Below are 13,819 nucleotides of genomic sequence, written 5' to 3' on the forward strand. Positions count from 1 at the left end.
TGTGTCTCCTTCACGCTCATGGCGTGGTGCTCTGAATTGGCTCACTTATGTGAAACTGTATTACTTTTCATTTTCAATTTGTGTGGCAAGAAAAGCCTGGTTAGGAGTTTACTTGTATGTTCTCTCTCTCCCTCCAGTGGATTTTATCTGCCACTGTCACAATGTATGTTTTCTTTCACGCTGACCTCCCTACTAAATCTGTTTGTCTGCTTCTGTTGCACTGCTCTTTTGCGTGGCGTGTGTTTCTGATTGCCTTGTTATTGCTGTCTAGTTTAGTGTATGAAGGCTTTTATGTACGTGTTTGCTTGGTTGTATGGGTCTAGTGTTGGATGAGTGTTTTTTGTTTTTACTTTGCTATTTATGCCTAGTGTGTGTGTGTGTGTGTGTAGGGGCGGGTGAGGGGGTTGTGCATTTGCTTTGGTGCGTGTGAGTAGTTTTTGACTTTGGTTTGATATCTCTATCTAGCTGGAGGCATGTGAGGGGTTTTGCGTGTTTGCTGTGCTATGAGTTTCTAATGATGTGTGTTTAAGTGGTTTGTGAGAGTTTACGTTGGTATGTATGTCTAGCGTGGGAAATAAGCGGTTGTATGATTGGTTTGCTAGGAGTGCCTAGTATGGTGTGTTTGTGGGGGTTATGGGTGTCTATTTTTATACGTCTGTCTAACGTGTGGTGTGAGTGGCTTTGGGGTATTTGTTTAGATAGTGGGCTCTAGTGTGGGCGGCATGAGTGAGCAGCTGTAAGAAAGTGTATGTCTTGGTATTTGTGCGTTTGCTTTATGCGTGCATGCGTTACAGCTTGTGAGGTTTGTCGGCGGCTGGGGCTAGTGTGTTCGATTTGATAAGTGCTTGTGTTTTTGTTGGTGTGTGTTTGGGTCGGCGCTGGGGTGTGCGCATGCGCGTACCCTCTACCCCCGCCCACTACCAAGTGGTCATATGACCAGTCGCTACCTTGGAAGTTAGATAACTACCCAGCTGAGGAACCATTAGACGAGGCACATGGGCGACGGTAGGAGGAACAGTTCTCCCTAAGAGCACCCCATCCCCATCCCCAGCACCCCTGTCTAAAGAGCGCCACTACCAAGCAGCACTCACGTCTGAAAATACCCTCGTCTCTCAACTGGGTCTGCTGGCACACACTGCAGCAGGAGCGTCCCTTTTAATAACTTCAAATCTTTGGTGCCCCCCTTTTGATACTTGACGTCGCACGTGAGAAAAGAATCCCCTTCCGAGCGGAACCCCTGTGGCGTGGTCTCTAGTGGCACCACGAGAAGCAGACGACCCCCCCTCCAACAAGTGGGTAGAACCTCTCCTCTCACCGCCCTGATTAGAGCGCCCCTCATCTATCATTTCGACGGCAGCAGTTCGCTATCTCCCCCTGAGAGGAACATCCCGTGTGACCTGGCCCCACTAGCGCCTGGAGCACCTCCTCTCGAAAGAAGCACTTCCCGCTTGGGAGGAGGACCCCCCATTTCGGAACCCTGGGCGGCAGCTGAGCAACATTATAATAATAAGTAAACTTTATCTGTTGACACCCGTGCACCACACCTCAGAGGAACTTCCCTTGTGACCTGGTCTCGGCTAGCAGCCCCAACCCTAGAAACACATACCCACCCCCTGAGAGAAGCAGCCACCCGAACCGGTACATTCTCGCTTAACGCCCTTCCAGATTCCCCACTTGACAGGAGTTCAGCCCACCGGAGACCCAAGAGCGCCTTCCCGCCACAAGGAGCGCCCCAACCTCAGGATCGTCCCACACCAACAGCACCTCGATTCCAGGAACGCCCTTCTTGCCCTCGCCATGGACCTGCCCGAGGCGCTGAAGTCGCTCCTAGACGTCATCCCTCCTTGGGACAGCCAGTCAGGTAGGACCAGGGGAAGGAGGAGCCAACCGCGATAGTCCATTACAGTATTGTCCTTAATGGTGCAAAAAAATGCAAGATCAAAGTGACTGTGCATGGGAGGTGCAAATAGGAGGGGAAGCATTTGGCATTCTAGTCTTAAAGTAGATTATGCACCAGCGTTAATCAGCTTCTCCACAATGATGGTAAACTTTACCAGGGTGGTTATTACTTGGGCACTCGAGCCCTGCAAGCGGAAAATAAAGACCTGACAGCATGGTCTTATTCCATGAGTATTAAAGAGGTTTAGTAAAAGTTTTCTGTGTGCAAACTGCGCAGTATATGGGAAAATGTTTCTTCTGACCCCTTACATAGCCTGCATATCGGCAAGCTGAGTTCTGAGCTCGAGGCAGCACATCCTTCGTTGATGTTAGGTTGAATTTTACTGCTAAAAATGTGGATTTGTAGTGGCCTTCGATAGAGTCAAGCAGATAACTGTGGGGTAAGCAGTTTGTATGCATTAATTCATAGCCTGAAATGCTTGCGCTTTTGAAAGCGTCCCTTATCTTGCGCCCACAATGGTCGCTTTGTTTGTTTGTTTATTGCGAGCTTAGAAGTGTTATGAGGTAAGTACGGTACAATGCACTGGCACCAATCCTCTGCGTCTTTGGAAGACATAGTGCAAGCAATTCTCAAGAGAGGATACTGCGTGTGTTGAACCATGCCGACTTAAGAAAGTCTTTGCATAGCTCTAATTTCCCTCCTGGAGATATTTAAAAGTTTATTTATGTTAGTTCAGTGCGATGGAGCAATTTGAATATTCAGCCTTTAGCTCCAAAAACCTTCATTGGTAAGATTGTGTTTTACAGTCTGGCTCATCTCGGTATTTAAACACACTGCAATGCAACATAGCAGAAAAAAAGAGACAATTACTGAACTGAAAATAACATTTTTAAATCAGACACTATCACAGATGTAAAACTATCTGTAGCTAAATTAAAGAGATTGCTGATTTTAATGTGCTAGAACAAAACAAAAAGATCAACAAAATTCAAAAAGATATACACAATTACAGGAAAGAAACAGCCTGGCCTTATTTGTTGTCCTGACTTAGTACACCTCACAATTGGCATACTGGTGCCCCAATGTAAATCTCTAGTATATGGTACCTAGAGCATTGCGGATCCAGGTTTTACCCATGGGCTGCAGCATGTATTATGCCACCCATCGGAGCACATGCAGAATGTGTCTTCAGGCCTGCCATTGCAGCCTGCTTTAAAAGGTGCATACATCCTTTCACTACAGGTCACTGTAAGTCACCCCTATGGCAGGCCCTCCTAGCCCAGAGGGCAGGGTGGCAGTACCTGTGTATGAGGACACCCCTGCATGAGCAGAGGTGCCCCTACGAACTTCAGCTCCATTTTCCTGGATTTCATAAGTGCAGGGAAGCCATTTTACCCGTGTCCTGGACACAGATCACTTACCTGTGTCCAGCTACATAATGGTAACTCAGAACCAGGGCATGTTTGGTATCAAACATGTTGGAATCATACCCCACTAAAGTTGCCAGTATTGGTTGTATGATTCCATGCACTCAGGGGGCTCCTTAGAGGACCCCCAGATTTTCTCCTATCAGTTTGCCGGGTTTTCCAGGCAGCCTGCGCTGCTGCCATCCTACAGACAAGTTTCTGCCCTCCTGCTGGTTGACCAGCTCAAGCCTAGGAAGGCAGAACAAAGGATTTCCTTTGGTAGTGAGAGGCATCACTCTCTCCCTTTGGAAATAGGGGTTATGTGGCTTGGGAGGGGTAGCCTCCTCAAGCCACCAGTACGCTTTGAAGGGCACATTTGGTGCCCTCTTTTCATAAACCGATTTGCACCAGTCCACGGACCCACATGAACCTGGACAATGGAAGTGGGAGTGACCACTCCCCTGTCCATCACCACCCCAGGGGTGGTGCCCAAAGCTCCTCCAGGTGGCCGCTTGGTCCTGTCATTTTGAATCCAAGGTCGGCAGAAGCCCCTGGGAGCATCTAAGTGGTCAGGTCAGGCAGGTGACATCACAGGCCCATCCTGATAGGTGGTCACCCTGCTAGGTGACCTGTCCCCCTTTCTGGGCTATTTAGGGTCTCCCTTTTGGTTGGGTCCTCAGATTCGATGTGCAGGACTCCAACATCAGTTACCTCATCTCCTGGCCACGGACTGGAACTGGATCCTCCAGGAGCCGTCAGTCTACAACTCCAGCGGCGACTCTGCTTTGCAACACTGTTTATCCAGCTCCGTCCAGCAACTGCAACGTTTCCCTGGCTGTGTATCCTCTGAGGGCGACGAGTTTTCAGCCTGCACAATAAGCAAGAAGGAATCTCCTGCAAAGACGACCGGCTTCATGGATCTTCTCTCCTGCAACACTGCATAGATCTTGCAACACAGGTGGTGGTCTGGAATGGTCCCCATGGTTCCTCTCTACCAGCTATCCAACTTCAGAGACAGTAAGTCCTTGCAGGACAGTACCCCTGTGCACTTGCAGCTACCAAGGCTTGTTGGCTCTTCTTCTATGGAATCTTCAGGCTCTGTGTAGCCCTGGTCTCCAGCACTCTTTCCTGCAAAGCACAGTCTCCTGCCTACTGCACCAGCGACATGGGACTTCTCTCCAGGTGTGCTGAGTAGGCCTCACTGTGAGTTGCCTGTGGAGGCTGTATCCTCGACTTCTGACTCTCTTCACTGCTGAGGGTCACGTGGGGCTCCCCTCTGTGGGTTGAGTCCCCCTGGTCCCTGGCAGCTCTGCAACTCTTCATCTGCAACTCTTGCCTTTGCCAAGGTTTGTTGGTGGTTTTTCCATATCATTGACTGGCTGCAACTCTTCTTCTGACGTTGGACATCGACTGCATCACTCCTTGAACTCTTCGTCTGCTCCTGTGCTGCATAACCAAATCTTGGTCTTCACCATCAACCTGGTCCTGCATCTCCAGAAGGATGGGGGTAGTGGCTCCTGCCCCAACTGGACATTCCAATTCGAACTTGACGTGGTCCCCTACTTTTGCAGGTCTTCTTCTGTCAGGATCCATCTTCTGTTCCTTCCTGTCTTGCTTGGGTCTTGCACAGTCCTTATACAAAGTTTACCTGTGGGTTTGGGGGAAAAACAGGTACTTACCTCTTCTCTCGTGGTTGCTGGGGGGCACCCTGGTACCTACCTTTTGGGGTTCCTAGTTCCTCCAGCTCCCCTCTACAGATTCCACTTCCTTGGGTGGGGGACTGACTTTCGCATTCCACTTTCTTAATATGTGGTTTGGTCTCTCCCTAGGGTCCCTATTATTTTCTGTTATTTCACTGTTTTCTATTGCTTCCTATGCTAATTCCTGACTTCTAATGTGTATGCAATAGTGTGTTTACTCACCTTCTAAAGGGGTATTGCCTATACAGTACTTTAGTATTTGTGTTACCATAATAAATGACCTTTATTAAGCTTTGCATGTCTCTTAGATAAGTCTTGGCAGCTCATCCACAGCTACCCCTATGGAGCCCTGGCTTCCTAGACACTGTCTACACCACTAATATGGAATACCTGGACCTGGTATAAGGTGATAACACCATGGTGCTCACCACATACTAGGCCAGCTTCCTACACTGCATATTACTCATGGAACACTCTAGGTGTTGCAACTGGCTGGCTCATGTTGAAAAAGTATAGCATGGGACTGGGTGAAGAGAATATTAGACAGTCCTAACTTTGTGAACTAGTCCACTGATGAAGCGATAATGGATAGCTATGGGTGCACTAATTTAAAACAGCTACTTACAGACATCAAGGGATTTCCTAATATATGGTTTTATAACTGTGAAGCTCACTATGGGTTTTAAATCTTACTCTGATTCAGCGGTCGAAGTGCATTAGAAAATGAATGGGAACTGTGATACTGTGCACAATGGGGTGGAGTGAGTGAGCTTAGGGGCGGGCCAAAGGCATGGCTGAAAAAACAAAATATTCTGTAACTTTTTAAAAATAATTATTCTATACGTGCATTACACACACTATACAATAGGGTGCTACAAAATGGCTTAACATAAAAAGTGCTTCCAAAATATAGATTTTAGTAACACAAAGACTGTACATAGTGTATTTTTTTTTTAATAACTGTCCTTTAAAAGCACATACTTAATAATAACTCCCTAGCAAGACCAGTCAAAAAGAATACATCTGTCACCAGAAAGCTTCAAGTGGTTCCATCAATTAAAGCCAACACGGGCTTCTGAGCAGCCTTTACATTTGGAGATTGACCAGTTACGAACATTTACATTTCTTTTAGGCAAAGAGACACCTCTGCAAAAAGGCTTGTTCAGTTGTCTGCACGCACCTCGGTTTCACAGCAGAGGCGACTCACACCTTACATTGCAGCTGAAGCATTTTACTCATGAAATTAACCGTACAGGGATGGTTATCCTTTCTACACAAGTAGGGGAACTGCTATTCATAAATTAAAAAAGCATGGGCATGTCATGCCCCTCCGATTCTGCCTTTGAGCTGCGCTGCACGTGGTGTGTCCAAGTTAGGCTTTTTACACTGGTGCATTTCTGGCCTTTTTAAGTATATTTTAAATAATTATATGGCGGTTTAGCCGAAACTATAAATGATGGAGACCGACCTGATTTATATGTTGGCAGAGAGAGAACTGCGTCGCAGTGGTGACACACTTCCCTCCCTGCCAAGATGATGGTCTGCCCGTCCAATTTAAATTCAGGCCGACCATTGTTTGATAACAGCGAAGACTACTCAGTCTCTGCTGTGGTCAAACCCCTCTGACGTCCTGATGGACTAAGTGCCATCGGAGGTTGCCAACCTCGCCATGGGATGAAACACCTTTGGCGAGGGGGTGTTATTGTTTCTTTTTTTTAACATTTTCAAATTGAAAGTCCCGCTTTGGGATTATCATTTTTAAGCTAAAAAAGAAATATTGCAAATTTGATATACGGCTCTGTCATGTTGACGGAGCGGACATAAATTTACAATGCTTTGGCAAGGACTGCCTTGATAAACGTCAATGCTTGAAATGTTTGCTGGGCCAGTGGACATTTAAAATTTGATGGGCGCACCACTGTGAGGGCGACAGAGTAGTTTACAAGCCATCTGCCCATAATTAAATCAGACCCTCAGTGACTGATTGAAAGCATGAATAATTGATGGGTAAGCGAGTCTGTTGATGGGTGGGTTGAAAACTTGAATCTATGGACAGTTGCAGACGTGTCACCCCACCCCTATAAGCAGAGACCTCAGAAGTGCCAATGTTATTAAAAAAGCAAACTGTTATCAATATTACGCCAATGCAAACAGTATACCAGGTCTGGACACCAACCAACATGTGTGCATCAGGAATTACTGTCTGTGCTTGTTGCAGGCACGGACATTCCTCAGGTACCCTATTATGTCAAGTATTAGCATCATTGTGCCAGAAATTGCGTTCATAATGCAAGAACCAATGTTATGTCAGACATGAATACTACCATGACCTGGGTACTAAGAACTACGACCAATATGTAAGGTCCTGCATTATGCTGTCGGTGGCCATCAGCGTGCTGCGGAGATCAACATTATGTTAATGATGGTTAACTAACCCCCCCCCCCCATCCCTTCTTGTTATATTCAACTACAAATGCATGTAAATAATGATGAGAAGCCATCAAAACGCACACAGAGCAGAAAGTAATTTCCTTCTTAAACCCCCCAAAAAGGTTTACAAATTCATGGTAATACCCTTCAGTTCAAAAGCACAATTTATTATGCCTTTTAAACATGCCCAATAAATCTGAACAGAAGCCCCAAATCAAAATAATACAGAAACACAGTACAAAAAGAAATCAAGACAGTGGAACATTGCAATATCAACACACCACAAGAAAAACGCAGCAACACAATATACTAAACATTCTACAAAAGCACAATAGTACCTAACACAACACAAACACAATTACATTATTGGATTCTTGCTTTGTATTGTCTGTTCTGATGTGTTATTGTGCTGTATGGCTCTTGCGTTTTATTGTTTTGCATCTGTTTTGATTAGATTAATCTATGTTATGGAGTTGTGTCGAGGTGTTTTTTTTCAACATGTTGTGTTGCTGTTACTGTGTTAAGTTGTTATTGTGTGCAGTCGGGTTGTTTTGTTCTTTTGTTTTATTGATGTGTTGTGTGTGGTATTGAGTTGCACTGTTTTGTGGTGTTGTATTTTGTGGTGATGTTCTTATATTGCATTCTGTGTTATAAGGTTATGTTGTGCTGCTGTTGAATTCTTATGTAGTGCTGTCTGTATGTTGTTTGAGGCGATAATGTAACTCGGTAGTGGCATTGCGTTAAATGGTGTCTGTTCTTCAACAGCAGTCCATCTTCAGTGTGCAGGCGTAGTTCAGTGTGGGGCTTTTTATGTGGCTTATGAGTTTTAGAACTGTGTTGGGGTAATTTGGCACTAGCACTTGGAAATGCAGCAGTGAGGGATTTATAATATGGTGCTGTAATATCATAATGCCTTGGTGGGGACAATAGTGAGAAGTGGCGTAGCACAGAGAAGTGGGAGAATAGTGAAGGGGCTTGGCAGCTGATGGTACAGCGATGGTATGACAGTGAAGTGATGGTTTGTGATATTGTGGTGATTGGTGATGAATGGTGCTTTTGTAATGGGGATGTTAACAGTGTGGTGGATGGGGAAGTGTGAATTTATGGGTTGGGTTTGTGGTCCTGGGGTGGAGGGGGCAATGGTGTCCAAGACAGGAGTTTTACTGGGATGTTGTATGGTGGTGAGTGATACTGACATTCTATCTTTGATATGTTGTTTGTAGTAGTAGTTCAGTGGTACAAGGTGGTAGTGCAGTGTTTTGGGTGTAGTGGTGCTTTGAATGTGCAAACCCTTGAGTTGGTAGTGTATTTTCTGGGGCCTGGTAGTGTGGGGGCCGTGCGGTGGCATTGGGTGGCAGGGCAGTGCGAGGCTGGAAATCAGTTGGTGAGACTAGTAATCTTGTGGGAGCAGGTATAGTGTAGTGGTTTGAATGTCACAAAAAGTGTGATAATTCATTGTAGTGTTAAGATTCATGATATTTCCAGCATAGGCCTCGTGTTTCAATAGAAGTACTCCAGGCAGATTGCTACAACAAACAGCAGTAACACTCTTCTAGAAAACGTATGACAATAGCTGAGACAAGCAACTCTAACTACCTGTAGCTAGACCTAACCTGTATCAGCAATGCCAATAGATCTAGCTCATAAATTGAAGTGTCATTTGTGTTACTTATGGGTTTATGCGCCCAGCGAGTCATCATAGATGCACTCTGTCACTCATTATTACACTCATGCATCCATTAATTTACCCACCAACTCATTATTAATTCACCACCTGACAACCATAATAAAGTTCAAGCAAACTCCACAACGTATGCTAGATAAAAAACACAAGTAGGAAAAAAACATGCTGGTTTCTAAGCAAGGTGGGCATATGCTTGCAATAGCGAAACTAAGTCAATTGTTTTAAGTTCGAACAAGACCACCACATTCAGAACCAACATGTTGACCATTTTGGAATGGTAAAACAGTGATACATTATGGACAACAGCATTCCATAATGGTCTCTTAGTTTAGAGGATGTGGCACGTTGCAGATTAAATGTGTGACAAGCAAGTGGTCCATTAGCACTGCCCTGAGAGCTGTAGTTTCTGCATAAGAAAAATAAAAAGAGGAGAAGCAAAGAAATGAAAGGGTAACTATAAAATAAGACCATTGAAACTAAAGGACTGGCTACCCACCCCTGACAATGATCAATGCTATTTTAAGGTGGATGTGCACATATTATCAGAAAAATGCAGCCATTCACAGGGCAAGAGAGCCAATGACTACTATGGCTTGAATGATTACCCCATGCAGTACACTGTCATGGATGGAGCCAGAGTGTAAATGAATCTCAAGGCGACCAGCAAGAATTATTACAGTGAAAATCCTCTACTCCTACTCCAAGGGTTTATCCGAGTCGGTAACCAACACTAAAATCCTTCCCCAAAAGGTAATCTGTGCCTTTGCATTTAGGAAAATCCTTATCTGTAGGCTTTGATACAGAAAATCACAAGTCACCCTTTAATGCCTACCAACCTTAACATATACTTTTCACAATCAATGTGTCAAGCCTGCTCCCTCATTCATAACGTTCATAATTTCCTATGAAACCAGCCAGGCCTCTAGGTGTTGTCATTGGCTTTTCACCATTACCAACCCAGGCCTGCTGTATTGAGCTTAAGCTTTTTCACAAGGCATTTATCAAGCAGTCATAAAAATATATAGTACACAAAATTACAGGTAGCAAAGCAACATATCTTCTCTCCTAAGAGGGCCTTACAAGGCTTCTGATGTTGCTTATCTTCAGCACCCACAGTTTGTCGAAGGGGTAACCAGCACCAAAACCCTCACCCAGTACGTTAATGTGTGAGATTCTAAGTAACATAATATTATCTGTAGGTTTTAATACATTGACAATCAATATGTCAGGTGTACTGCCTTTAACACAATTTTTCATTATAAGCACTTGGGCATATAACCTTTATCGTTGGCTTGTTACAATAACCAACTCTGTCCTACTGTGTTGGTTATAATCCTTCCAACAAGGCATCCATTAGATATACCATGATAAAATTACAAAAATGTACATTATTACATTTGTAAAAACAAGATAAAATCCCTAATAATATAGGCTATTAAGCTTTTCCATAGTGAAAATATTCTATCCTTATGGTTTGTTTGGGTAAGTCAGCAACACCAAACACCTTGCCTGCTGTGGTGATCTGCGAAATTCCATGTACCAAAATACACCCCTAGAGGGTTTAGCACAGACTAATAACTATCTGCCCTTAAAAGCCTACCGCTTTTAAAATACATGTTTTTCACAATTGAAAAGTAAGGCCTACATGCTTTGCCATAACATTTTGTTATTTACAGGCCACACAGAAGGAATGTAACATGTCTTTTCCCAGTGAAATAAGGCCTGTATCCCTTAACATTAGCATGAGACTATATTCAACCCTGGCCTCCTGTAATGCACATACGCTGTGCATAAACTGGCAACCATCAGGCACACAGTTATAAAATCACGAATATGTACAGAATTACAGTTGGCAAAACAATACGAACCCCTCTTAATAAGTCCTCACAAGACTCATAACAGTACAGTTCTATTCTCAGGGTTTTTAAGTGTGGGTGACCAACACCAAAACTGCTGATGCTATGTTAATCTGTGAGATTACAAAATTACAACATGCCTATCTATTGCCGACTCTCAGGTGTTCCTATTGGCATTAACAAATGCCAAGCCCAATACGTAAGCCAGGTCTACTGCCTTTTTATAATAAATAGACCAGTTCTATGGCATCTGGCATTACATTTCCATACACACCCAATTAAGGCTGTAACTGACATTACAGACTTGTCATCATAACCGATGTTTGCCTACTGTACTGAGTGTAAGATTTCCCACAAGATACAATCAGGCATATAGTCTTAAAATTGCAAATGTATACAAAATTATAGTTGGCAAAGCAAAAACCTATCTCTCCTACATTGCAAATCGTAAATACCTGTGGATTGTCAGAGGGATTAACCAATAACAAAACCCTTGCATACTAAGGTAAGCTTTGAGATTCCATGTAACAAAAAACCTATATGTAGGATTTAATTCAGAGCAATACCAATACACTCTTAAATAGCTATTGACTTAAACGTATGCTTTTCACAATCACTGTCAGGCCCACGGCCTCTATCGTAACTTTTCAGAATAAACACTAGGGCCTATAGCCTTTATCACTCTCTTGTCACTATAATCAACTCCGACCTACTGTGTTGGGCATACGCTTTCCCACAAGACCACCATCATAAATAAGGTAATAACTTTAGAAATATGTACAAAATTGCAGTTGTCAAAGCAAAATAAAATCTCTGCTAATAGAACCTATCATGGATTGCCATATTCTACATTTTCTATCACACCTCCAAAACTTTTGCCTTCTACTGTAATCTGCAGAATGTCTCTAAAGGCATTAACACAGGGTAATAACAATCCATCCTTAAAAAATCTTTAACACATTTTTCAGAATAAGTAGGATAGGCCTACTAGCTGTGCCATAAGGTTTCATGATAAATAGATAAAACCAATAGAATCTGGTATGAGACTTCCCAATGAACCCAAAAGGCCTATATCCTTTACCATTGGCTTTACACCTTAACCAGCACAGGCCTAAACAAGTGCACATAAACTGGCAACCATCATACATACACTAATAAAAATACAAATATAAGGAAAATACAGTTTGCTAAATAATATACAACCCCTCTCAGTAAGTCCTAACAAGATTCATTGTAGTGAAAACCGCAAGGGTTTGTCAGAGTGGGTGGACAACACAAAAATCTTTGCCTACTATGGTAATCTGTGAGATTTGTTGTAACAAAATACCTGTCTATAGCCTATAAAAAACAATTGTTAAAGGCTTACTGTCTTTAACAAATGTTTTTTTACAATAAATAAGCTAGACCAACTACCTTTGTCATAATGTTTCATAATAAGCAGACAAGACGTATGGTACTGGACATAACATTTCCTAGTGTACCAATCAGTCGAATAGCTTGTCACCATAACCAAATTAGGCCTACTGTTTTGAGTGTAACTTTGCCACAAGACAAAACATCAGGCACACAGTCATAAAATTAGAAAGGTGTATACAATTACAGTTGGCTAGCATTTTAATCCTAAACAGGCCTAACAGGGATTCTTACTGAGCAAACCCTCTATTTCCAATGTTTGTGACAAGAATAACCAACACCAAAACCCTTGCTTACTACGGTATTCTGTGAGATTCTATCTAACAAACCTCCTATATGTAGGCTTTCATCTAGAGTAAGAGCAATTCACTCTTAAATGTCTATTGACTTTAACATATGCTTTTCGCAATAAACTCATTAGGAATACTGCCTTTTATCATAACGTTTCACAATAAACAGATGAGACCAAAAGCCATGAACATTTACTTGCCACCACAACTAACTCAACCCTTCTGTATTGAGTATAAGCTTTGCCACAAGCCAAAAAGTGCAAATATAAGCAGAAATTAGGGTGAGGCACACAAATTTGGCTCAATCAAATCCTGTATTCTAGAAACTGGCATGCGGGTGGGGCATAAACCTCTCTCAGAAGAACTCTGAAAGCTCTTTTTGTGTATTATGTAAGATCAGGGGATGACAGTGCGGTAAAAAAATACCTAAAAATTTGTGAGGATTAATGTTGGTGACCATCCCATATTGCTTATAAACACACAACTACATTCTAAAGTCTAAGATTAATGATGGAATGGGAGTGAGATGGGACTGGAAAACAGCAGTGCATTCCTCATGAGTGCTCTCCCTCTATTTATACTACTGCCAGAGAAGAAAAAACACAGTTATCTAATCATCCACAGCACTTTAACACCATTACAGTGAGTGACAATGTGCATGCCCCCAAAAGGTCAAGTTCAAACCCATTGTCAACTTGACACTTATGCATGTTAGTAAGACTTCTCTAGGCAGCTGTACTGGTGCTGGCTGTGGCAGGCGGATAAAGAAACCATACTCTCAGCTGCTTGAAGGAGAAGTACTTTTTTTTTTTGTGGAAGCACACAACTTCAGCCCAATGCAAATATATACTCCTGTCCACCAACATGTGGCTGGAGCCAAAGCTTCTTTCTGTGGTACTCCTGAAAGCCTTTTTCAGGTTGATCATGTAAGAGCTAGCAACAGCTACGCTGTCAATCCAGACAAAAACACAGGATTGGAGTGTTGTAGGAATGTGGGTTCTTAATAAGATCGTGGGACACTTTAAATGTGGGGTTGTACAATCGGTCCCGTTACTAACACCAAATAGTTTGTCCATGATAATGGGAGGCATAGCTAAAGAAACTTCTCCAACTGTGATTCCAGACATCTAACCTTGAGCT

The 13,819-nt window shown here is 43.2% G+C and overlaps 1 protein-coding gene across 1 annotated transcript in view; it reads left to right on the forward strand.

Annotated features, from left to right (window-relative positions):
- The first annotated feature begins 930 nt into the window (after positions 1–930).
- TEF (TEF transcription factor, PAR bZIP family member) overlaps positions 931–13,819 on the forward strand; it is a 134,398-nt gene continuing 121,509 nt past the window's right edge. The window contains exon 1 of the mRNA XM_069231249.1: positions 931–1,861. Within this exon, the coding sequence (XP_069087350.1) occupies positions 1,798–1,861 (64 nt within the window). The 5' untranslated portion in view covers positions 931–1,797. The remainder of the gene's footprint in view (positions 1,862–13,819) is intronic.

This window comes from Pleurodeles waltl, chromosome 4_2 (assembly GCF_031143425.1).
Source record: "Pleurodeles waltl isolate 20211129_DDA chromosome 4_2, aPleWal1.hap1.20221129, whole genome shotgun sequence".
Taxonomy (NCBI): Eukaryota; Metazoa; Chordata; class Amphibia; order Caudata; family Salamandridae; genus Pleurodeles; species Pleurodeles waltl.